The 27,422-nt window shown below is 43.7% G+C and overlaps 1 protein-coding gene across 1 annotated transcript in view; it reads left to right on the forward strand.

Moving 5' to 3' along the window:
- Positions 1–27,422, forward strand: part of LOC311509449 (receptor tyrosine-protein kinase erbB-4) — a gene marked incomplete at its 5' end in the record, with an annotated part of 240,178 nt that overhangs the window by 161,419 nt on the left and 51,337 nt on the right. Inside the window, 10 exon segments of the mRNA XM_084574670.1 lie at positions 10,226–10,364; positions 11,956–12,017; positions 15,235–15,353; positions 16,105–16,246; positions 16,899–17,012; positions 19,606–19,732; positions 20,953–21,026; positions 21,807–21,897; positions 22,770–22,975; positions 24,408–24,540. Coding sequence (XP_084430796.1) covers positions 10,226–10,364; positions 11,956–12,017; positions 15,235–15,353; positions 16,105–16,246; positions 16,899–17,012; positions 19,606–19,732; positions 20,953–21,026; positions 21,807–21,897; positions 22,770–22,975; positions 24,408–24,540 — 1,207 coding nt within the window.

A 27,422-nucleotide genomic window follows, 5' to 3' on the forward strand; every position in this document is an offset into this window, starting at 1 on the left:
CCTTAAAGGACGTCTGGTGTGATCTGGCGCTATATAGAAAAAAAATTAAATCAAAGTAATTTGGCCTTTAAAAGGGGGCGGGGCATCCTTCTAATATAACGGAAGGGGAAACACTGCATTTAATCACAATGGACAGAACTTAAAGAGACAGGTGCTATAATTGCCTGTTTTCAGGAACTGGAATGAACTTGGGGCTGCGTAAAACTTTTATGACGTCTTTTGAACTGTGAATCCAGGGGCCCTATAATAAAATTAACCAGGTGGAAATGAGCTTATTAGGTCCCCTTTAATATCTCGGATAGATCGAAAATGTTGCCCGGGACAGCAGACAGCGCTCGAGCGCAATCTCTCTCTGTCTCGCCGTTTGCCTAACTTCGCCACTTCACCGGCTCTCATGTGAGTCATTATTTTCCCGGAGTCGCAGATTTGTTGCCGTTGCAGTTGTGTAATGCTCGCCAGTGTTCCCCGAAGAGGTTGCACTCCAAGAAAATGAAGGCAATTTGTTTCATTCCCCCAGTTCGGCACCTTCTGTCATGCCAGCTGTCAGCGCTGTGTCACAGGCCACACCAGAGCACCGGGAACTGATGCATGTAAATGACTGCGAAGCTCTTACAGGTCTCAGACAACACACGCGTAGTGTAATTTCCACATAAAAGCCTTTTCAAATAATGCCTTTGCCTGCTGGCTCTCCAGTGAAGGCTTCTTAGAAGACAGTCGTTCGCTCTGACTTGATTTACTATCATGCACATTATTACCTACCTACTATCACGTACAGATCAGGTGGACACAATGGAGGAGTCAGGGATCAGGCAGTCTCAGAGGTTGTTTAATCAGTTGCAGGGTCAAAACCAGGAAATCAGGATACAGGCTAAGGTACAATGATCCGGCAGGTAAAATTGATAAGCTTAAGTCACAACTAGGAATCGCTTGAAGAAACTGGCTGGAACGCTTAAGGTAAACCAACAAGACAATCTGACACAGAAGGAGTGGGGAACACAGCTACGAGGGAGAGGGAGACAATGAGACACAGGTGAACACATGAGGACGGGGAAATCAATCACAGACAGAACTAGACAGGATGACAGACTTCAGAAGGCTCAGACTACAAAATAAAACAGGAAAGGACAAAAAGGACAGAAAACTCCTAGGAGCTAAATATATGGATGACTTCTATGCTCCTGAAACGCCCAGTGTGCTCTGATTGGTTGCCTCCAGTGACCTGAGCAGGCACCGCCCACACCTGCTTGAGCTGAGGGGCGTAGCCCGTAGAGCTGTCGGTGAAGTAGAGGCAAACGGGCGGGACATAAAACTTGGGGAATGCGTTTCATTGGATGTAATGCTAAGTCAGTACACGCCCCCTAGTGCAGGATGACTCATCAACTCTGAAATAACATTAGAAATACCTATGAAACTACTTTCTTTGTCAATTTTGGCCCAGATACTGACATATAGGTGACATATAGTGCAAGACATATGATTAAAAATGCATTTAATTAAACTTCTTAGGGAACTTTAATTGCAGTTTGAAGTTACAAAAGGCTTGGGCCACTATTTGAGAATTTATAGCCTACAATCATCTCATTTTACAAGCAAAAAACTGTAGTATTGTCATGGTTTGATTAGTTTCTTGGGTTTCTGTTTATTGTATTTGTTAACTTCTTGCATTTTTACAGTCAGGGTTTAGTGTTTCTGTTTTCTGTTTTATTTTGTTAAGTTCTTGATTTAATGTTAGGTGTTACTCCCTGTGTTTTCCCTTTTGATTAGGTCATTGCTTTCTCCTTGTGTTATGTCTTGATTTCACACAGATCATCACACTGCCCCCACAGGCTTGTACAGTAGGCACTAGGCATGATGGGTGCATCACTTCATCTGCCTCTCTTCTTACCCTGATGCCCCCATCACTCTAGAACAGGGTAAATCTGGACTCATCAGACCACATGACCTTCTTCCATTGCTCCAGAGTCCAATCTTTATGCTCCCTAGCAAATTGAAGCATTTTTTTTCCAGTTAGACTCACTGATTAGTGGTTTTCTTAAGGCTACACAGCTGTTAAGTCCCAATCCCTTGAGTTCCCTTCACATTGTACGTGTGGAAATGTTCTTACTATGAATACATGAACAAGACATGGGAAAAACTATGACTGTGAAATACACAAACATGGCATAGAAAACAGTGTGACACGACCAGGAACAAAGGGGAAGGCAGTGCTATATATACACATGAGGATCAGCGGGGTGACGAGACACAGGTGAAACAAATCAAGACATAACACAAGGAGAAAGCAATGACCTAATCAGAAGGAAAAACACAGGGAGTAACACCTAACAGGAAATCAAGAACTTAACAAAATAAAACAGGAAACAGAAAAACTAAACACTGTAAAAATGCAAGAAGTTAACAAAATACAATAAACAGAAACCCAAGAAACTAATCAAACCATGACATGTATAAGAGTAGAAGGAGGTGGATTCCACCTCATCTATATCTGGGGGGAAAACAAGTCCACTGCACTTCCCTTGGGGCTCTCAGCATTTCTCTCTCACACACAGTGATTAATTGGCATTTAAGAGGTAAAGCCAGGGCTTAACTCTCCAGCTCTGCCTACAAATGCAAGGCTTTGTCGACCCGATGCAACTGAGCTCCAAGATGCTTTTCAGCGTCCGACAGGAAGTATTTATCATAGGGATTTTGTATGTTTGTGCGGAGTGTTACATGTGTTTGCCTGAGCATTTCCTGCCGTGGCTTTTAAGCACATCTAAGGGTTTTCCCGTGCATGCGTGACCCGGGCAGAAGAAGAAGGCGTCCGACTGTGGAGAAAAGAAAAGAGGGATCATCTCGATTTCTCTGTCCGACGTGCTCAGCAAGTTGGGCCGCCACCGCGAAAGAGTGCTTTCGGTGTGGGAGCCGATGGGTGGACGCGGGGTGGGGGGGCGACGACAAGCAGGGTGAGATGATCCTAATAAAAAAGAGCACGGCAGACGGCCCGAATGCACTCAGCTTGAGTTGTGCGATACGTGACGCGCCCGCCCCCGAGACAAGACAATAACGGCGAATGCGCGGACTCATCAGTCGAGGACAGATCACTATTACGGCCTTATTCATCAGCGTAATTAGGAAGAGAAAGAGACGTGGAACAAGTGGCTAGCAGCACTGATGAAAGCTCATCAGCAGGCCTCCCTACAGAGCTATGGCTGTTGATTGGTGCTGCGGCCATCATTGCCTGGAAACTGCTTCAAAATAGGGGCTCTTCGCTCTGCTGAACGACAGTAAAATGGACTTAATGGGCTTGCGAAAGCAGCTTGGTGCAGGGATCATTTTTACTTCCCTAACAATCCCTACACTGATCGGCCTGTTGTCCTTTCCGAGTACGTGATGCGCAATACAAACAAATGCTCCCAAGAAATCTAATACCACTGCTGTCACCTTGAGCTTTTAAAAACACTCTGTATTTCGGTTTATAGCTCCGCATTATCTTTCAAGGGTCATGGGAATACCGTCAGGGCACCCTGACTCGCCTGGCACTCCCCTCTGTTTGTTGCTTTCGGATGCCAATGATCTATAAATTAATCTTGACCCTCTGCTTTTTGCTCTGGGGAGGAGAGTGCACGGAAATGGTGGAAAAAAGCACAGAGCCAAGGTTTGGGGAGAGGTCACTTCCATATCCGCTCTCTGAACGTTATCAGGTCCGCTCAAGTGTTCAGACATTAATTTCAGAGCGGCCATGTTGCCCTTTAATTAGTTCATTCATCAAATTAAACGACAGCGCCCATGCTAGCGTTATTTGTGGTCTACAAAGTTATAACTGGTAAAGGGCAGCGTATAGATCGATTCCAATAAACCCGGCAACCTGGCCTCACACCCAATGGTCCATCTTGTCACTGTGGTGCCTTGTATATATGTGTGAAAAGTATGAAGGTGCTGCGCTGGCCGCGTTTGTTTAGCTAAATTTTCCTCTATAAGTTTCTGTTTTGGGCTTTTATTCAGTTTGGGTTTCCTTTTTCCTTTTCCTTTGTTTCTGCTTCCCTTGTGTTTTCCCTGCAGGATCATTTGCTCCGCCCTAATTTCGTTCACCTGTCTCCTTTTCTTTTGTCAGTGTTTTTTCAAGTGTGCTCGTCCTGCGTTTCTGTCCTTTGTTTCCATTTGGATAGCCCTTCTTAGGAATAAATACGTTAACCTGTTTTCCGTTGGATTACTCGTTTCCTTTGGACTTGTTCGGATTCCCTGCTTCCGCTGCAGTGCCTTTGGTTATTATCTCAGTAAGCGTCAAGAAGTGCTTTGACTTTTGTCTTTTCTGTTTCTTGTATTTGGATCCTGAATCATAATCCCCTGACATATTGACATTGACGTGAGTTTGTCAAGAAGGGGTTGGGGGGGGTAAGGAAGTTACGTGACGTGACAGGATATCCAAAAAACAAAAATCAAAACACTATGAAAACTTGGACAAGACATGAAAAATACACGATCATGGCAAACAAACAGTATGACACGGCCACGAACAAAGGCGAAGAGAGGGCTATTTATACACACGGGGAACAGAGGGGTGACGAGACACAGGTGAAACAAATCAAGAAATAACACCAGGAGAAAGCAATGACCTAATCAAAAGGAAAAACACATTGAGTAACACATAACAGGAAATCAAGCACTTAACAAAATAAAACAGGAAACAGAACAGAAAAACTAAACACTAAACCATGACTGTAAATTAACGAGAAGTTAACAAAATACAATAAACAGAAACCCAAGAAACTAATCAAACCATGACAGAAAACATGACAGAATTTTCCCCCTTGGTACAACACTCATGAGTGTACTCTTTACACCTAGGCAAGGCAAAACTTTCGGATACTATCCTAAAGTTGACTAGCCAAATTGTTAAGTCTAACCCCAGATCTGTAAAATAAGTATTGCAGAGCCAAAGTATAATTGCCCTCCTCAATATACAGCATTGCAGTTTTAACTCTTTTTAGGGTCATATTCTCCAGCTTGGGAACAGCTTGACTGTCTGTGAACTCTGAACCTACAAATGGACATGATTGATATTGATATTTCTAGTTGTTAAATTAGGTAATCGATGAGAAACTGCAGTTGTCTAGAAGCCACCAAGACCAACAGTTTAGCAACCTAGGGGATGGGCTGCCTAAAGTAGGAAATCCAAAGGCGTAATGAAAGGATGTAGACTTGTAGACTTGGCTTTCCTTTAACTCACCCTGTTCATTACCTAGTGTATTCCTCTTAAGAAGAGTCTGATAGGGTGGACATTTGTGTCAGTTGGAAGCTTCTGGATCTGGGAGCTTGGGAACAGCTTGACTGTCTGTGAACTCTGAACCTACAAATGGACATGGGAACTGTAGTGCATGATTGATATTTTTAGCTGTTAAATTAGGTAAGTGATGAGAAACTGCTGTTGTCTTGAAGCCACCAAGACCAACAGTTTAGCAACCTAGGGGATGGGCTGCCTAAAGTAGGAAATCCAAAGGCGTAGTGAAAGGATGATCCAGGATGGTCCATGTAGACTTCCGGACCTGGTTAACCACGACACCGTGTCATTTTTGTAGATCAAAATTCCAGAAAATTCTGCAGCGATGGGTCATCTGTTCACTTGCCAATACTGAAAACACTTAGTTGCATCTTCTGACTGGAAGGGTAAATTAGTTGGACTATAAAACCGAGCTGATGCAGTCGCACTACCCTTGTGTTGCACGTTGTCTTTGGCCTTCCTTTAACTCACCCTGTTCTTCATGTAGTGTATTCCTCTTAAGAAGAGTCTGATAGGGTGGACATTTATGTCAGTTGGAAGCTTCTGGATCTGGGTTGCATTGATTCATTATCGTAGTTTTAATTGATTTTACTCATGGGTTATCACTTCTGGAGCAAATTTCCATCTCATTGTCGAAACTCTTGCTTTGGGGGATTGTTTAACAATCTTTTTGTGGTTTCACTACTGGAGTGGAGCAAATTTGAAGATTTATCAGATTTAGTGATGGAATTTAATAAACGCTCGGTCATTAAATAAAGTAATTCGCTCCTTTTATTTGGTTTTGATAGAATTCGCCACATTATCTTCTCCTCCGGTGGCGACCCCCCCTCGCCACCACCGCCGCCGCGCCTCTCCGCGTCAAATCCAATCCCTGATTCAACATGACGCTTCAACTTTTGCTTGGCGAGACTTCTTTTTCATCACTGTTAGACGGTTGGTTTTCAGTGCCAAGGGAGATGTCGCAAACTGCTCCACCAGAAGCAGTCTTGAACCAAACATGACCCGGCCATATGGCGGCGGGGCCCTCGGCGGTCGCGTAGGCGCATGAAAGGGGCATCGCCGGGAACTGTGTCACCCAGCGAAGGAGCCCGGCGGAACTGAGTGCTTTGGTCGAACACGCAGACAAAAAGGGAGATTACTTTAGCGCTATATCAGCCATTTAAAAGGCTGTAAAGTCCATCAAAGCATGTTTTTTAATCCTTCTATAGAGCTGGAATTAAAGAAGCGATGAGGAACTAGATAGTGTATGTGTATGATATGATCAGTGATAACTGAACAGGGTTTGCAGCATTGCCTCAGCTCAGATAATTTGTCTTTGGTGGACTGTGTCAAAAATTGCTATTGCAGAGACCTTTAATGTTCCAGACACCCACAACATTATCTCCACTTTTATAAGGAGTTAAATCTACCTGATGTCTCCCAACGGATGTTCCAGAAGTGCAACAGAAAGGCATTAATACTTTGATTTGTCTGTTTCATCGTCGACTGAATCCAAATGTCGCTAAACTTGTGGATTTGGGGCCTCGCAAACTTCTGCCATGAGTATAAAGAGTCATGTCTGCACTGCACGTCAAGGCGGTAGTGGAAATCGGTACAAGCTGTTGACCCTCTAAGCAAGTGGTATGCTAATTATTTTTTTTTCCTTCTGTCGTGCCGTTTTAGAAGCCAAAGAAAGCTGTGCACGTGTGAGCCGTGGCCAAAGTTCTGTCGGTTTTGAAGCAGATTTTCAGATAATCGGCCTCACTGATGGTTTCAACCTTGAATGTTGTGAAACTGCCAGTGGCATTCATTCTGCAGTTGGGTGTTAAGTGATTTCAGAAGAAGACAAGCCTAAAATTGTGGGAAATACACCAGAAATAAGAATCGTTTTCTCCAGGGGAGCCAAAGGTTTCCATTGCATTTGCCAATCTTCCAAATACAATCACATTGTAGTGCTTATACTCGGCTAAAAATGTATTTAATTTTCCATGCACTCCACATTTTTCCTTCCTCTTATGCCGTGTATTTTTACTTTTTCTAACAAAAGTCCAGATTAATTCCGAAAAGCGCCCGTGAACTAATCACGACCGTATTACGTTCTCATTAGAGGACTGCACTGATAAAACACTGCACAGTCCATTTGTGTAAAAAGGGATGGAAAACTCTCTCTCTCTCTCCCCTTAATGCTGGTCTCTCCTCCACCTCCTCCCCTTTCCTCCGATGCAGGACAATAGCTTTTACGACTACCTCGTGAATCACCCGAATGCGGAGGGGTGAGGGGACTGGGCGCTGGTGCACCGGGGAATGATCAGCTCTAGCTCTAGCTCTAGCGTCCTTATCGAATCGCAGAGGGGTAGGGTGGTGGCACAGTACTGTCGCCTATTAAAGAACGGCCACCCGATACGGGCTTGTCATCCTGCTGGAAGAGTTAGTGCCCTTGCTCGGATGGACAGAAGAGGTGGCAGTTTGTCTCGAGGGGAAGAGGAGGATCTAGACTTTAACAGAGTGTTCAGGACAGCGCTGGGCGGCGTGAACAGATCCCCATAAAGCAGCAGAATTTCTGCTTGTCTCTGTCATCATACCCCAAAGGCTAACCTTTTTAGCTATACTTCTTTTGGGAGGGAACCTTTCTCTTGTTGGCATACTGTTTAGCTGCTGTTCTCTCCAGTTGGCTTTACTTTTTAGACCAATTCTGATCCATTGCTAGGTACTTTCCTTGTAGAACCTTCGCACCATGCCCCATGAAAAAAAATAATCTCTAAGGTTGATATCTTTCTCCAGTTTACAGAGCGAGATGGCCGGTCAACAATCGAATGGATCGTCGTAAAACACGGCGCAAACATTTATGTTTCCCACCCCCCGGAGGGCGGTTCTCGTAGTTTTTCGCCCCTCGAATTTTCATCTTTCCCCACGTTTGAGGTCAAATTCTTAGATTAGTCTGGCCGCACCGTATTTCAGCCTCGCCTCTCGCAATTGTGACACTTTAATGACGACGGCGCGCTTGGGAAATACGCACAGAAAACTGGAATTTGATTGGTTTGGAAGATTTATGAGAGGCTGTGGATGTCTCCCCAACGCAGTTCTGCTTTTTTATTTCATGTGCGTTCCATACATATTGTTGGACTAGTATCATATATATATATTTTTTTGGAGACGAAATACTTCAATATGGTGTCAAGGTGTTGCCCTAGCAAAGCCAAGCTGCTATTAATCCTTTGTTACCACTAAAGAAAATATGAGAGACTTGCTGAGTGTGTGTTTTGACCAGTTGCAGTCCAGCTAGGGCTATGTTTTCCCAAGAAGAAGCCTGTCCTGATGGAGGATCTTTTGATTGGCCTAGGCCTAGCATATATGTAATCGATAGGTAGGAAATACACATGATTAGATCTTCCGTCAGGACGTACGTTGCCATATACTGTCAGGGTTTTTTGGGGAATCTGGGATATCTCTTGGTAATGGATGACACCAAAGCTTGCTGACAATGCAGTCCACATGTTATTCGATAAAGCACCGCGTCTCCCTTTTTCTCACCCAAAACACCACCCCCTCCCCCGCTCTGATAAATCGTCCATTGTGACGGGAACATGATTACACGAAGCCGCGGCTGTGGGCCATTCAGCAGGCGCGCGGATCGCCATGTCACCTCTAAAGAGGGCTTTGAATAAATGCCCCCGTCTCTACCAAGGCCCACTTCCTTAATCAGGGTGTCGGATGGTAATGATTAGCTTCCACTGCGCGTGCTTCCCGGCTGCTGAATCGTCCGCCGAAGTCATATGCTGTTAATAATCTGCTTTAAGAGACAATGCCCTTCTTTACCCTCGGATAATCCAGCCCTAATCTGAGCCACATTGTTACTTTTTTATTGAATTTCATTTATTATGACAAGTACTTTCATGGAATGAGGCTTTAATTCATGTTCAAGGAGACGGGGATGCAAGATGATTGTATCTAAATCCCTCAACGAGGTTAAATAATACAGTCCGCCGGTGTTCCAGAGAGAAAGAAGCATTGATGGGGGCTGTTGTTTTCTCTTCTGCCTTAGGTCACGGCTTGGGAGGAGGAGGAGGAGGAGGAGGAGGAGGTGGCGGAGGAGTGGGGGGATTACTGCTGCATCATTTCATTCTGTGTCTATATCCAAAACCTGGATTAGTAACAGGGAGAGGGATTAGAATTTATTATCACACTCCATGCTCAGGCATCTGTTAAGGGCACCGGCCCTTGAAAAGAAACATATTTTTGCTATTAAGCAAACGCCGGGCCAGGAGTCTGCCTTTGTCGGCTTCACTTTGATACGGGGATGTGGAGCAGGTCAAGAGAGCTGTGATTATTTTCTGTGAGGCAGTTTGATGATTTGGAAGAGTGAGGGAGAGAGAGAGAAAGAGAAAGAGAAAGAGAGTCCTTTTTAAGATAATAGTAGAACAATAAAAAATTGATGATGCTCCAAGCTGTATTTTTTTTTTTTCCAACTCCAGAAGATTTAAATACATCTGAACCCTTGTGAAAAACAAAGCTACGTATCAGCTCCAGTTTCAGTTTTAATTAACACAACAAGTGTCTGGTGTCTTCGTGTGACATTCAAACTCATTAACTCCATCTAACTCTGAGGCTAAATGAAATTATTTAATACTTAGTGCGTGATTAGGAAATTACACCGGAGTCCTTTATAAAAGCGCGGCTGTTTAGTTTGCATATAAAATCCATTTACTTATCTTTTGCGGGGGCCCTCGCCCTATAAAACATCGGCGTCTTTGGACATGGCATTGAATTACTGTGTGCATTTGTCAATAGCATTTATCTTCATGCTCAGATGCACTTCGGGGAGCACAGTATGCAGCGCGGTGCTCTGAGACAAAGGAACGATAAGAGTTAACCTTGAAGTATTGATTTTCTGCCAGCATGTACATGTACTATATATCCATGGCTATGTGCTCATTTCTCTCTTTCTGTGTCTTTTTTCCCCCCCCTCCCACCGTTCTCCTTGTGCAGAGATACTGAACGGGGGCGTTTATGTTGACCAGAACAAATTCCTGTGCCACGCGGACACCATCCATTGGCGGGACATTATCAAGAACCCCCAGGCCGAGCTGCTGGTGGTCCCATCCAACAACAGCAACCTTGGATGTGAGTAAAAGTAGGAAAAAAAAATCTCCACTTCCTCCCATTGGTCAAACTGGTACTAGAATTCCAAGAAAAATGGGCGGCGCCATCTTACGAGTTTGCAGCTAGGGTCTACGCAGTACTGGCCGAGAGTGGAGCGATGATTCGCATATACTTCTGCTGGCTCTATATTGCACTTTTTAATTTATTTATGACCTATACTACAGTCAGCCACCAGGGGGAGCTCCACTAGCTTTGGTTTCCCTTTTGAGGACCTGTCATGGCGTCTTTTTTCCATACAGTCTAGTCTGAAAAACCACTGGAACCACTGAGAGCATCCCTTGCCTACATACAGTAGAGGTACACACAAACACATATCCCACCAGCAGCAGTCCGATCCCTTTTTATTTACTCTGTTTGCCTGGCGGCCATTTGGAAGCAAAATCACATAGTGTTAGATCATCGTGCGAACCTTTCCATTGTAGCGGTATGCTAGCCGCTCTGCAGCGAGGCCCATGGAGCTGCTGTCTGCTGCGCTCTTTTTAAATCTCAGTGAAGCTGACAGCCGGTTTGAAGCTGCCCACTTCCCTCGGAGCCCCCCCCTTCATGGTCCTCGGCTCCTTTTTCTTTGGACGTAACGGGCGTCGCTGTCCGGCAGACATTCTGTCACAAGAGCTGGCTGCTAAAGACACGCTCGCTCAAACTTTTCTGAACACTTACAGATGAGCCTTTTTTGCTCATTTTAAGGGAGAGAGGCAGAGAAGTTTCTCCGGGGCCTTCTACAGTATATCAAAACATGTCAGGGAGAACAATAGGGACAGCTGCGGCACCAAATGGCGAGCAAAGACATAGACAATAGGGGGAAATGTTGAGCGTGTCTTTGATGAAAAGCCATGATGACCTTTCTTTGCTCAAAGACTGAGCAGAATAAAGTCAGCTCATCGTCAACTTCGGCAGGGAGTTAGACATCATGCAAAGCTGGTTACTCAAGGACAAAGACACTTTTAAGTGCAACATGTGTGAAACATTGCTATTTTGTTGATTAGATGGCGCTGGTGTAAGAGAAGGGGGGTAAAACACAACAAAGAACAGAGGAGGTGGGCCAAAAAGATGACAAGAGAATGTGTGGGAGTCGAGGTTGCCAGATTGGGGCCCCTTGCCAAGTCGTAGTTAGTATTTAACATTAACAACCCCACAGTGGGAGTGGTTGAAGGGGCCGGGTGACAATCTGTGACACTGTTCCACTTAGTCTGTAATTAACCCATAGTCAATTAAGTGTTGATGATGGGCCACTGGCAGATGAACGCTGTGAGTGCTTTGTCAGGTCCCACTTTGCCTGCGAGCACTTGACGGAAGGGAGTAGAAGCCTGTCGTTCATGCTTCCCCACAGGCCGCAAGTCGCCACCGTGACTCCAGGTCTATTGTCGGATGAGCGGAGGAGATCCGACAGATCTGTCACTGTCACTATTCGGAGAAGTTTTAAGGGTGTGTGTGGACGATGAGGCGTTTGTTGTGTGAGGGAGCCGGGATGTGTGTTTGTGCGTGCCTATGAAACTACAAAGTTTGCAGAGCAGTTGTCTGATGCACGGTGCCTTCTCGTCGGTGTGTTTTGCAGGCAGACGCTGTCATCGCACGTGTAACGGACGCTGCTGGGGCCATCAGGAAGACCAGTGTCAAACCTGTGAGTATTCACACACACTTACAGTGGCCCTGGAAAGGTCTAGTAATTTGTTGAAGCATGACTGATTGACTGATACAAAGGAATAGTTCAGTATTTTGGGAAGTAGGCTGTTTGTTTTCCTGCAAAGAGCTTTTGTACTTCATGCTAAGCTAGGCTAATGGTCCCTTTCTCCCCGCTTGCGCTCTTCATGCTCTGTTATGCTAATGACCTCCTAGCTCTTGAAAATGCCAAGCAAGCAATTTTCCCCTACTATTCTTCCTGATGCTAAGCTAGGCTAATGGTCTCCTCACTCTAGAAACAGCCAAGCTAGCCATGTCCTTCTGCTTTTGCACTTAATGCTAAGCTAGGCTAGTGAGCACTTGACACCTGCTGTTCCAAATCATACTAGGCAAATCAAGCTAGGCTAATGGACTCCTGCCTCTCAAAAGCCAAGGGAGCCATTTTCCTCTGCTATTCCTCCTCATGCTAAGCCAGGCTAATGGTCTCCCAGCTTTGAAAACAACCAAACTATCCACTTCAATTTGCCTTTGCACTACATGCTAAGCTAGGCTGGTGGACTCTGTACTCTCAGATGCCGAGCAAGCCTTTGCCTCCTGCAATTCCTCATCATGCTAAACTAGGCTAATGTACCCCTGACTCTCAAAAAAGTCAAATCAGCCATACCTTGCTGCTATTCCTCATTAGGCTAATGGACTCGTGTCTCAACAACCAGCCGAGCATTTTCTCCCTGCCTTTGCTCATCATGCAAAACCATGATGAGCAATTTGTGCTAAGCTACGCTAAAGGTCTCAAGGCTCTCAAAACAGCTAAGCTAGCTTTTTCTCTCTGCTGTTGTTTGTCATCCTAAGTTAGACTCGGTCTGCATTTGACACATTGATCATGTTCTGATATGAATAATTTCACTTTAAGAAGAAAAGAACATGTCAAGTTGTGAGATTTAGAGGTGATTCGGAGTTTTAGCTTAATACCTGTAATAGACTTTACAAGTGTTGACCGACACCGACAGACCGATTGAAAAGCAGCCCTCTTCCGTCGCTAACCTAGACAAATCACGCCATGAGTCCAACTCAGGATATACGGATATTTTCATCAGTCTACAAAGAAAATGGGTGCTTGTGCCAATCTTTAGATTTTTAAATGATTAATATAACCAACCTGTTCATGTCTTTTTGCAACTAACAAATTGTATTTCTATGATAATGAAACTGAAGAACATTACATCCAAATCCAGACCAATGAAATCCTGTTAAATCAGTTATTAGTTTACGACAGAGTGACCCTCTGTATTTACTGAACATTGGGAGGAAATTGAGGATACTGCTCTAGAATGACCTGTAATCTTCTTTAATCGGTTTAGACATAGGTTTAATATTTTTTGCCTGTGTGAGCGCGTCCGTCTGTAGCTTTCACTTCAACCTATTTTGTTGAACTTCAGCTCCAAAATCAATGTCAAGTTAAAGAAAGCAAGCCACCAGCATTTGTCTATCACCACTGATAACCCTAACCTCACAAAAAAAGACGACAAAGGAAGGAAAGCAGCTGTAGAAATGTGAGTTCTTTGTATAATTACAGGATGTTCTACTCGTGCTGTAAAGACCTAGAGAAATACAGGCCTGTGTTGTTGTTGTTTTTTTGTCCCTCAAACTAACACCGACTAATAGACTACAGAGCCTTGTTGTTTTTTTTCAGTGCTGCATCATTATGTTCGCAACTCAGCAGAGAGTGAGCACAGCAGTTTTTAATGCCTCACTTTCAAGCTCATGCTGACTTGCTGGCTGGTGTATCTCCTGCTCTACCAATAATGTGCGAGAGACTATTCTTCAGCACAATTACAAGAGCAACTTTGATGGCAATAGGTACATGCTGCACTGGTACTTTCCTAATGATGCTTGCGTAGCTTTCTTTGGTTTTTGCTCAAAAACACAGGAAAGGGGAATGGCAATGACAATGAAAGCGTTCTGATTCTGAATCCGATTCTGAAAAGCAGTCAATATTCCCCTGGTTACCGACAGAGTTGGCATGGCAACGGATAAAGCCAGGCTTTCTGGGAATCAGCACAGTTGGAAGGTGTCTTTGGCCAATCGTCCCATTTGGCTGAAAACACCCATTGTATAAACACAGATATGGTGAATCAGTGAGATTCAGTGCTATGGAACAAACTTTATTTATCTAGGGAAAAACCAACTTGGCTTCCTATCAACGTTCCACCACGAACTTGGGAGCCGCCAAATTTCAGAGGGAGCAGTTGGAGGCTTGTTCAAGGGCACATCCAGAGCTGTTGTCTCGAAAAATCCAAGCGAGCCATTTCCCCCTGCTATTCCTCATCGTGCTAAGCTAGGCTAATGGTCTCCTAGCTTGGGAAACAGCCAAGCTAGCCAGTTCCCTTGCTTTCGCATTACATGATAAGCTAGACTAATGGATGGCAGGTGGTCTGACTCTCGAAAAACCAAAAACCTTGCTGTTCCCCATCATGCTAAGCTAGGCTAATGGACTCCTGGCCTTCAAAACAACCAGGCTAGCATTTCTCTCTGCCTTTGCTCATCATGCTGACTAGGCTAATGGACTCCAAGCTCTCGAAACAGCTAAGCTAGCCATTTCATCTTGCTATTGCTGGCAAAGCTAGGTACATCTGGATTTTGGTCCATATTTGTTTTGAGAGGAATCCATATGGATTTCACTTGGGTCACAAGGCCACTTGTGAGACCTTTAGGTTGCGGAAGGCCCGTATTTGTTTCTGTCTGAATTCAGCATCAGGTGATGGACATTTGTTCAAGGGCACATCCAGACCTGTTGTTTGAGGAAAAAAAAAAAAACAAGCGAGCCATATCCCACTGCTATTCCTCATCATGCTAAGCAAGGCTAATGGACCCCTGGCTCTCAAGTCAACTAGGCTCGAATTTCTCCCTGCCTTTGCACTTTATACTAACTAGGCTAATAGACTCCAGGCTCTCAAATCAGCTAAGCTAGTCATTCCCAACCTGCTAGCCTAGGTATGTCTGGATTTTGGTTAGGCCTGCGACCCTGTGGTCACAATCCCGCTTGTGAGACCTTTAGGTTGCTGAAGGCCCATATTTGTTTCTGCATGAATGATGCGCATGAGGAGCTGTAACTCGAGAGGTGGTTTGAGGGTGGTAGTATTGTTTGCTTATATCACAGTGAATGTATGAATGTGTCTGTCTCAGACCTTTAAAATTCAGTCTTTTCTCTTCATGGGCAGTGACAAAAACGGTGTGTGCAGAGCAGTGTGACGGTCGATGCTTCGGGCCTTACGTCAGTGACTGCTGCCATCGCGAATGTGCCGGCGGCTGTTCCGGCCCCAAGGACACAGACTGCTTTGTACGTCACATTGCACACACACACACACTTTTACTGTTTATCCCTTAACTTGCTTCATTCTGTGTCTTTTACTTTTTCACTTTTGCCTCCTTTCTCCCACATACCCAGTAAAAAAAAACTTATGCTCCATATCTTCATATTTCTTCTCCCTCCTACGTCATCACATGTTTTGTGCAACATCTGTTTATCGTACCCCTCGCCTGCTGATAAATTGTTCATCATTTTACAGGGCTGTAAAAAGTCTGCCACAGTGGCACTCTCCATAGTACAAATTGGTGATTCACTGTTCCAATTAATATCCATTTTATCACCTCAAGCCCTTCCTGTTTCGCGGACGGGAAGTGCGCACACACGCCGGCGGAGATGATATTGTAGTTGTAATTCACGGGAAGGCTCATCCAATTCAATTACAGCCGCTGCAGCCTGTGGCCACAGACCACAAAACACTTAAGAGGTTTATGGGAAAACATTACGCCATTTACATCACGGCCGTGGATCAATGGGTCCAATTTTTCTCCCATTTGGTGTTCAAAGAGACAAGGGACAGACGCATGATCCGCATGTCGCAATCCCGCGTAAAAATGAAATGCTGCTGCAATACTCCTTAACTCACGCCAACATATGCGGGGGGAAAAAAATCACAACATTCCCCCCTCGCTTCATCTCACTGTGTTTTACTCCATGCACCCCCAGGGGGAGTCTGCCTAGTACTCTCTGCCTTCAGCTCACTGTGGTTGTACACTCACTGCAGGCTTGCACCAATTTCAACGACAGCGGAGCGTGTGTGACCCAGTGCCCTCAGCCGTTTGTCTACAACCCCACATCTTTCCAGCTGGAGCACAACCCCAGAGCCAAGTACACCTATGGGGCCTTCTGTGTCAAGAAATGTCCACGTAAGTCTGCTTCACATTTTGAGAAATCCCATCCCATCCCTACAGATGTAAGAACTGTAACATTATACTGCAATAACATAGATTCTCATAATGATACTCGTAATTAAGTTTTACACTTTGTGCACCGGTGTCTATTGAATAAGCCTTTATCCTCGTTCTATTCTGAAACCAGACTCCAGACAATTATTTAAAGTCGAGATAAATTACTCGTAACATAAATAAATTGTGTATCTCAATCAACTGGATGCCGCGCCATCTGCTCCGTCTCCTCGCAGCTGAAAAAGCAAATCTTGGTTCTCCGTTTTTCGCAGGCGCGGAGTCAAGAGTGCAGCGGTAATTCAGCGAGCGTGGATTAAAAGTCAAGCTACATCAACAGATTGCATATTCAAGTTCCACTGATCATCAAATGAGCTCACGCCGGTTGCGCTTTTCCACTGACGCTACCGAGTACTAATTTGATTCATTACTTTTCCTGAGCAATAGAGCCCTAGACCATTAGTTTTGATCATTATACAAATGTGATTAAAAAGCAATCAATTTCTCACTATTAGAGAGGTCCTTCTAGGGAATAGTTCTGTGGCGTCATGTGTACTAGGGGAATGACGGAGCCAACTAATGCTCTTCAATGGTTTTGTTTTTGTTTTTTTGTCAGATAACTTTGTGGTGGACCACAGCTCCTGCGTTAGAGCGTGCCCCAGCAACAAGATGGAAGTGGAGGAGAACCGGATCAAAATGTGCATCCCATGCACCGACATCTGTCCTAAAGGTAAACCATTAAAGAAATCCAACCACTTAAATTACAACAGAATAACAAAATGGAACGTGCAACAGGATAAAAACAGGAAGAAGTTGCTGTAGCATTTGGTTTCACTTTTGGCCGTGATGTTAAAAAACATTTGCAATGCAATTAAAGTGATAATTTGTAGCGTTTGCTGAACAGTGGCCACCGTAACTAATGGTAACAGTTACATAAATAACTAATGCCGCTCGTCGGAGTGCTATTTTTTAGCGCATATTTAGTTTTTTTTGTGTAAAACTGGCCACCCACCTTGAGGAATGTCCATTATGTCCTCCAGTGGCCTGAGCAGGCCACCATGAAGGAGAGACACAAGGTGGTTGGGTGGGAGGGTCATGAATATTTGAAAAGGCTTTTCATTGGACGCAGAATAAGTACACGCCCCCAAGGGCAGGATGAGTCATCAAAATTTTTGAATTGAGGAAATGACAAATCAAATACCATTAACATGACCTAAAGAGTGGCCTTCTTAGACATTTTTGTCTGCTTTTTTAATTAAACCAGAACTCCGATTGGTCAACAGCCAATCAATGCTAACATCACCAGGCATATTTGATTGACTGATTATAGCTAGATTTGATAGTCAGTGTCTGTCTCTTTGGGTAACTCCTCTCACCAGTCCAATTTTGATAAAACTTGGAGTGATGATGTACTTTATTGCCTGTTGCCTCAAGGGCTGCCTGCTTCACTCAGAAGTTCCTGTCTTGTGGGATCAAATTTGTCCCGATGCAGGTTTGTGCACTAGGACTCATTAGGCTCTTCTACACAATGGAGAGAAAGTTCGGGACATGCTAAAGGCACTTACATGGCTCATAATGTGGAAACCCTCCATTTGCCCGTTTTCCTGCTTCCTCCTCTTCCTGGCCCGCTGCACTGCATTTACTGTATGTGCAAAAGCTTATGCAGTTAAAACGTCTTAATCTAATAGCTTTATGCTAACGGTGATGATACTGAGTCAACAGTGGCTCACGGGAATTACTTTAAAAGCTTTGTAGGAAATGCAATTTATTTTTATGGCAGCCATCTTAGCTTCCTTTTTATTATTATTCCAATAAACCTCCCAAAAATATCAACATCTTTTTTTTTTTTTTTTTTTTTTTAAGGCCATGCAATAACAACACTCCTCCCCTGACTACTGCTTCCACCGTACATTATTTAGAATAGCTATCATGCCGTCTGGCTTTGCTAACATTTGTGCTTTACACAAAATATTCTTTGTGCGCCTTGTGAACGTAGGCTACATGATACTCCTATTTAACGCCTGCAACGGTTGTGTCCGGAAGCGCTTCTGGAGTGTTTTTGAAGCAGCTTCCTCAAATGTGGCGCAAAGGTTCGCTTAAACTTAAGGCTATACTGATTGTGGCGAGGTCTGACTCGTTTGCGTCTCATACCGACCTCTTGCTAGCTATACTGACGGACATAATTGGACACATTGTGCAAATGTGAGTAATATCTCACTTGGTCTATAAGCTTTTTCTCGACACTTTCCACCATTTCCGTCCCCTTACCCCTACGTCTTCAACTACGACTCAATGTGCATATTGTGTCTTGCGGACATGTTATAGAGTGCGTGCACAACCCAGGCACTTAAACGGACACAGGATACACGAAAACCGTGCAAGGTTTCTTCACATTTGGCACAAACGTCCACTTGGACTCAAAGATGAATTTGACTGCTTAGTGGAGACATTGAGCAATCTAGTCTTATCGCTGTTGTGTGTAACATCACATCCAGAGGATGCATCTGTTAAATGCGGCATAAAGGAAGGTCACATGTTTGATCCCCGCAACGTTAATTAACATGAAATGGTCTCTACTGCTCTTATCCGCTCGGTAATTACAAGTCAGCTAAATGCCTAAAATGTTTAATTTGAAATTAAACAGCTTTACTTCAGTTCAAGACACAGGATTAGCCCCTTCATCATATTATTCTCACAAAGGTAACCGATCTGCCCTTTCTCTTCGGAGGGGAGGCAATAATGTTTTCCTTCAGGCTCCGCGTATCGGCTGTGGCACCCATTGATTGGCTAATCTCTTGATTACATCGTCACATAGCGGGGAGGGGTTAATGAGGGATGGCTCAAGGAACTGTGGGAAATGATAACAAATTAACATTTCAGATATGGAATTGGCTGGTATAAATCACTATCAAAAACTGGTTACACCACTTAATGCCAGACTTATTCATCATCCCCTCCGCCTCTGTCAGAAATACTTGGCTCGCAGTACCAGACTGCAAGTGTAATTAATGCAGATGTAATGAATTCATTATACAGAGGAATTGGCTGTGGATTGGCCCGTGCTTTCATCAAAAGAATTCCAGTGCACGGAGAGGGGCCGTGGCCTTGCCCATGCACCAAAAACGAGACCATATTTTCATGAAAGTGTGTAAAAAATGAAAGTGACAAATGGCTAATACCGGTTTCTCAAATCGAGGTCCCTGCTACACAAGGGCAATTTGGCTATATGCTAGAGGTTAATTGTTCACGGAAAAAGGGACCAAAATGTTAATATTTCAAAGTAGGAAATAATTGTGTGCTTGTGCTTGTGTTTGTGTTGTCAGTGTGCGACGGTATTGGGACGGGCAGCCTGCAGACGGCTCAAACGGTGGACGCCAGCAACATCGATAAATTTGTCAACTGCACCAAAATCAATGGCAACCTCATCTTCCTTATTACTGGCATTAAAGGGTAAGTGTCATTTTTTTTAAACCCCTCATTCAGGGTTTTCTTCTTCGTCATACTACGTACTTATCTCACAGACTGTAGAAAAAAATGGAGGATGCGTCTCCACCTCCTCCCATTGGATTATACACTGTACTTATTTTTATTTTCCTATTCTTGCAGTCCTATTGGACACTTCATGGAACGGTGGTCAATGGCAACTGTCAATCTTCATGGTGTCACACAACGTTTTTATAGCCTCAACAAGCATAACTAACTAAAACTACAAAACCGTCCTTAGATTGCCCCCAACTCCCACTTTCATGTAGGAAGTAGAGCTTATTATATGTACTGCAGACAGCCACCAGGGGGAGCTCTACAAGCTTTGGCTTCACCTTTGAGGAGTTGTCATGGCGTCCACTTTTTTTACAGTCTCTGATTTATCTATGTAATACTAATAGTATTGGAGGATTCCACTAGAAGGCACAGCAGAGGACTGCCCTTCCTTTAATAATAAGGGTTCAAGGTTTGAACATTGACAACGTATCTTTGCATGCTTTTTCTAACGTATATTTGATATAACATCTTCGGATCTAAACGCCTTTTAGATATACTTTAATATTGGAGTATGTATGCAACCAAAGCTTCAAACCAATGCAAGATAGATAAGAGAGCTATCATGAAGAAGTAGTTAAACAGAGGTACTTCTTTATCCCTAGCTGCCTATTTATGCATTTTACCTCTGTTTTGGTCTCCACCAATTCCACAGAACATTTTGCCTCTTGCTAACTGCTAGTATAATTTGACAAATGCTAATTCCACAATGTTCATCAGCCGGCTGTGAACCAAAAATGGCAAATGACTCTAAACTTGTGAGTCAAAAGGGTGTTTATTAAAATGGTATCTGAGATAGTTTCAGTCACTGAATACCTTTTGACGTACATTGACGTAAACAGGGATCTTATCACTGGGACTCAATGTCCTCTTTTCCCTCCAGATATCTCAACACTTCAGAAATAGTTTCCAACAGTTTGCAGGGAATTGTGGTTTCAGAACAGTGTGTTCCAAACAAAACCAAATGAACATCATCAAAGTTTATTTCAAGACATCAAACTTTTGATAAATGGCCCTGACTTAGGTTCTTTCCCTAATGATGCCTTCAAGTTATTGCCGTTTACACCTTAAGAATAATTTCATAAATAAATCCGTAACCTGGCATTATGTAAAGATTATGCGTTTTTCTTCAGGGACATGTATCATGGCATTGGACCTATGGACCCGGAGCGTCTCAACGTGTTTCGCACTGTCAAAGAGATCACAGGTAAGTCTGCCTCACTGAAGTCACCTTGGAAACACCGGCTGAAGAAAACAGTACTATTATTATGCAGCGGGTTGTGTTTGTGTGAATTGTTTGGCCGCCGAAGTAGCAAAAGAAAAAAAAAGGCGTTCGAGGGAAAGCAGATTTCTTATCGGTGAACTCTGAAAGGTTGCTCTGGTGGATATCACGCTCTCAGTGCGTGTGCAACCTTGTGTGTGTATTTATTCATTAGCTATTAGAGGCCTTAAGGGATGAGCAATACCTCGTATACAAAGCCTTTTGTCATATTAAACTGCGACTTGCAGTTGAGCCAAACAGCTAATGGAGTGAAACTGCATTTTCATAATGAAAACCTAAGCAATAAGAAAGAGCAATGGCCATTCCATCCCAGCCATTTCCTGCTCTATCCCTTTTTTAATGTCATTTCCACAGATGCTGATTTGATATAATCTGTCATTAAAGGCAAGTGCAAGCGGACAAATTGTGCAGAATATTAAACCCATTCTTTTAATTAGCGTATATTGTCTTCTCCATGCGCACATCCTACAAGGAATGGGTTCTTGCTTGAACTTCACAGAGGCGGTGCGGCTCCGGCTTTGGATGTCAGCAACAAAAAGATTTCTCTCCCCTTGCTCATCATTCCTCTGCTTCTTCATCAAACACACCCTGTCTCCGCTATCTCCCTTTCACCATTTGAACCGAGCAAATGGACTTAATTCTGTTTTAAAGAAAAGTTTTGTTCATATTGTTCAACCGCTTTTTTTTTTCCGGATGTGTCTTTAGGTTACCTCAACATCCAGTCTTGGCCCGAGAACATGACGGATCTGAGCGTTTTCTCCAACCTGGCAACCATTGGTGGCCGATCTCTTTACAGGTAGAAATCATGACATTTGAATGCAATGTTCCAGGAAGTAATATAGATTAGAATATGCAGCTATTATCACTCAGTGTTTTAATAACAGATGTTTGTGTTTGCTTACAAGTGTCAGAACTCCTCCATGGCCTCCTCCTCTCTTCTTCTTCTTGTGTTCTTGTGTCTTGTTTTTCTTCATCTCCTTTGTTCCTCTTTGCCTTCTTCTTTGTGTTCCTCTTTGTCGTTGTCTTCTTCGGCTTCTTCTTCTTCTTTGTCTTCATCTTTTTCATGTTCTTCTTTGGCTTCTTCGTTTTTTTCTTCTTCGTCTTCTTTGTCTTCATCTTCTTCATGTTCGTCTTTGTCGTCTTCTTTGGCTTCTTCTTCATCTTCTTCATGTTCGTCTTTGTCGTCTTCTTTGGCTTCTTCTTCATCTTCTTCATGTTCCTCTTTGTCGTCTTCTTTGGCTTTTTCTTCTTCAAGCTCTTTGTCTTCTCTTCTTCTCTGCTTCTGCTGTGTGTTCCTCTTTGTCTTCTCCATTGTCTTCTCTTTGTCGTCTTTTTCTCCATCTTCTAAAACGTTGTCTCCTGTTCTTCTTTGGCTTTGTCTTCTTCTTTTTTGTCGTCTTCATCTTTTGCTTAGTGTTTCTCTTTGAACTTTCTGCCTTTCTACCTTTGACTTTGTCTTCTCCCTCTTTTGCTTGTTCCTCTTTGTCTTCTGCGTTGACTTTTTTGTCTTTTTCGTTTGACTTTTCTTCTCATCAAATCTCCAGTTACTCCTTTTCCCCTTTTCTTCCTCTTCCAACAGTTTTTCCAATGCTTAATTTCTCTCTCGCCACTTGCCTTCTCTTTGTTTCCACTCATTTCCCTTTCCCCCTCGTTCCCCTTCTCTTGCAGTGGTAGTGGTATTTCTCTTTTGATCCTGAAGCAGCGTTGGATCTCCTCCCTCCAGTTCCAGTCGCTGGATGAGATCAGCGCCGGGAGCGTGTACATCTTCAACAACAGCCGCCTGTGCTTCTACAACACCGTCAACTGGACGTCGCTGTTCCGGACGCCAAGCCAGAAGGTCCTCATCCGGAACAACCGAGATCCGAAGGAATGCAGTGAGTTTCATGATTTGCAAGCCGTTTCGATCTATGATGAATATCGGCACTTGCAAATCATTCAACCTCACTTTCTAGAGGCAACTTTTGCACACAATGTTTTGTCTCAGCACAGCTGTAACCAAACCCATGAGCACAGTAATTAATTCCAAATCTGATTTCTCACATATACCTGCCCGGGCCTTACACATGTCCGTTTCCAAGGGAACAGTACCCCAGAGCTTTCTGATGCTTGGTCATGAAAGCTCTTATTCCACTCTGGCACTTAATGCGTCATGCGCTGAGGTGGGTAAACTCACCGCTAGCCACAGGGAAGTGTAGACCTGACGGAATTATGACAAATAGTTTAATAAAAATATATTGGTAGTATTATTCACCACTACCTGTGTTACACTTTGACAACGTGTTAGTTTGCAAGCAAAGCTGACTGTGACGGAGGAAAATGGGCTGCTGTAGTTTTTCTTGGCCCTGCCATGCTGCGGTTGATATCATTAGCCAGCTAATGAGTGCGGCGTGTGTGTTAGAGATCGATCGATGGGACCTTACACAGGCCTCTTCATTAGGCTCGACCCTCTGCCTAGCGTTGACTGCCTCTGCTGTTGACAAAGGGTTCAGCCCCCTGGCAGGCGACACTCCCGGGGAGGTGTGTGTCACTCACCGGATGGAGGAGACGGCGAGCCTGATGAACAGCATTGATTGTTGCGGTTGGGCTGGAGGAACACAAAAAAAGGGCTTAGGCTTCTGTTCAGGGTGTTCTTTAATGTGTTGGGAATGCCGATGTTTGCTCACACAGCTCGGCAGCCTTCGGCCAGACTGTGAACGTAGGCGGCCTACGGCCAGACGTTGAACTTCCAAGGAGTATTCAATTTACGCAATTTAGTCTTTTTCTCACTGTAGACCAATTTAGTAAGCTTATATATGTGGTAGACATTTCAATGCAAGTAAAAGGCTGTATTGACAGTGCATTCTAAGCACTTGTGCAATTCGTCTTATCTCTCTCCAGAGGTAGATCTCTACTTGCTGTGCTGTCTTTGCTAATTTATAAGGTTGTATCATACATTACAGATAGATCTGATAGAACTTCATAGCTTATTTATGGTGCTGGAGCCCACATGCTTGTGGCAGCTTGCTAGTTTTGATAGGCTACCATCGACTGTGAGACGAGCGCCCCTTGTTCAATCCAATGACAGGGACACACATTTTGAAAGCCCATACGAAGAGATTGTGTATTTTGATTGTCGGATATTCAGGTAACATCTTGAAATGTCAAAACGCATGTTAGTCCTGTCTTGTCTTAGTCTTAAAACCAATAGTCGTTGACGAATGTTTTACGTCATCGTCTTTGTTAACAAAATTAACACTGATTCAGGATATCATGTTTCCATAATTGTATTTTGCGTGTGGCTAGTGCGTGCCTCCTTTCTCTCCGCAGCTCAGCAGGGAATGGTGTGTGACCGGATGTGCTCGGATGACGGGTGCTGGGGCCCGGGGCCGGACCAGTGCCTCTCCTGCCGCTACTTCCGGCGAGGCCGCACCTGCGTCGAGTCCTGCAACCTCTTTGACGGGTGAGGAGTCAGTTCACAGATGAAACTGTTTTCCCCTTTTTGATGTTTTCTGAGCAAATGTTTTACAAGCTGCATCTCTGAGTTGCCTGACGCACATCTGTAAAACTGCAGAAATGAGCGTTTCCCCGACTGTCAGATCATTACGGTTTCAAATTCCCCCTCCAAACAGCCGTACGTGACGAGCAGGGGAAATGAAATCAATTTAAACGTCTTTAACACATGAGAATGAAGTCAAAACATCCTCAAAGGCTCTGGAGGAGTCTAATTGCCGATTGGCATGAATTCAATAAGAACCAATAAGGAATTCCACAGTATTTTCTTACTCCTATTGTCCGGAATATAAATATATTGGTGTTACTTTTTAATACACATTGCCCATTTGGAATGACAGACATGAGTGTTTACCTCTCAGACCTGGAAACTGGCTAATATTATCCATAAAGACCTTTCAAGTGCCCTAACAATTCACTGCCGTTCAGTTTTCAGCGTGGATAATTTCATTCAGGTCATTTCTTTATATTGCCAAGGGGCACATCAAAAAGATCACTGCCAACTCACCTGGGGAGAAGCACTCCTTTTGTAGATGTTTTTCTTTTCCTTTCTTGCTGCTCTTGAATGAACGAAGAAGAGCTGTTGTGAATCGCAGCACTTGAAAGCGCCCGTCTAAAATAAGACCGTACCGGCAGCATCTGCCACAAGATAAATATGACTTTCTTGCAAGCAGTGATGTCAAGCTCGTGTTTTCCCCAGTGGAGGAGAAGAGGGCGCGTGTGCGTGTGCAAGAAAAGGGGTGCATAAGAGCGAGCAACCCTCGGTCATGTTGACTTGTTGCCGGTCCTTTCCGGCGCCGTTTGTGGGAGGGAGGCTTTGAAGTTGCCGGGGAAAACAGCTCACAGCGAGGGCTTTGAAGAAGGCGAGGGGAAGGCGCATGGCGGGGTGCAGCTGAAGCACACTCATTTCTTATACTGTAAATACAGTCAGCCACTGTGATGCATTGTAAGTAGCAATCGACATGCCCGCTACATCGCTCGGTGTCGCGGGCTTGAACTGTGGAAGCAAAATATCCATAAGGATTTCCCTGGTGTAAGAAGTCACCGCCCGCAGAGCAACAGGGCTTTGAAAATGAATTGCTGGCATGATAAATGAAAGCTGATGTATGTGTACATACAACATACAGCTGTGTTTGCCACCTGGATTGTTGAGGCAATTTCTAAAGAGTCTTGGAAACTGACTATTTCGTTCCAAAATCCACAAAGTAACATACAAAAAAAAATTCTTAATAAAACAACCCATCTCTTGGGGATTGTTAGAGAAAACAACATATTATCTATTTACAAATTGCAACTGAGCAAGCCACCAGCAAGGATTTTTAGTTCTTGACAGTAGAGTATCATCTGCGTAAAGACGCATTTTACTTATTATTACTTACTATTACTTACTATTACAAACCTTTAATATAAATAATCAATTTCCATCTTTTCTGTACTGATTATAGTGACTTTATACATGGGAAGAGTTAGTTTAGTTGTATCCTAAAACTATATATGTACATACTTTTACGGCTAATCATTTACAACTATGTGTGCCGTTTTTTAATGGTGCCTTCAGAATCCCATTTTCAAAAATCTCGGGTTTAGTCAGTGCATCTGGAGTTTCATTTTATGCAGCAAAGATTTGCTTAATGTGGTAGTTTGCTCTGAAGCTACTGGACTGAACATGGTGTTCGCTCATTAAAAATGTTTTCAGGTTGGTGATTTTAAACCTTAAGATTCCTCAGCTCGCTCTTGTTCTACGTCTCCATTCTTAATAATACGACCCACCTCTTGGGGATTGTTAGAGAAAACAACAGATTACCTATAAAATGCAACTGAGCACGCCACCAGCAAGGATTTTTAGTTCTTGGCAGTAGAGTATCATCTGCGTAAAGACGCATTTTACTTATTATTACAAACTTTTAATATAAATAATCAATTTCCATCTTTTCTGTACTGATTTTTGTGACTTTATACATGGGAAGAGTTAGTTTAGTTGTACCCTAAAACTATATATGTATATACTTTTACGGCTAATCATTTACAACTATGTGTGCTGTTTTTTAATGGTGCCTTCAGAATCACGTTTTCAACGCTATCTCCCCATCTCTTAATGATTGTTTTCAAAAATCTCGGGTTTAGTCAGTGCATTTGGAGTTTCATTTTATGCAGCAAAGATTTGCTTAATGTGGTAGTTTGCTCTGAAGCTATTGGACTGAACATCTCCAAAGAATTTGGTGTTCGCTCATTAAAAATGTTTTCAGGTTGGTGATTTTAAACCTTAAGACTCCTCGGCTTGCTCTTGTTCTACGTCTCCATTCTTAATGAGGAAAGGCGCTAATTCCCTTTAGTTTATACTTCTGTTGAATAAAACAAAGGCAGAGCAGAGGAGCGTGGAGGGGGCTGGAGAAAACGGCTGAGATGGCGTCCACTGGGGTTGGATGAGGAAGTGGGAGGATGTGGGTTAGGGAGGCGTTGAAAGTGTTTAATTAAAAAAAGTTGCTCTGGTGGGTTGACCATGCTCTGGCTTGCTAGGGTGTATGGAGGTTTGGATAGTGGCCACAGTCCTGCTTAAATTCCTGCTAAAACAGGGCTAATCCCCCATCAGGCCATCCCCCGATGGGGCCTCGTGCACACGTCCAGCCGTGAAGGGGGCCAATCAGGAGGAACGGCTTTGACGGAATGGAAATAACCCCAGAGAGCACCGCTGCAGAGGTCTTTGTCTCTCACCCATTCTCCTCCATGTATTTTTTTTTTCCCCCTCAACCAACAAAAGAGATATCTCTCCACTGCCTATGCCTTTTTTTCTAAAGGATTCCCCTGGACAGAGCTTACAGGAGAGAAATTTAA

This window comes from Chelon labrosus, assembly GCF_963514085.1.
Source record: "Chelon labrosus genome assembly, chromosome: 24".
Classification (NCBI taxonomy): Eukaryota; Metazoa; Chordata; class Actinopteri; order Mugiliformes; family Mugilidae; genus Chelon; species Chelon labrosus.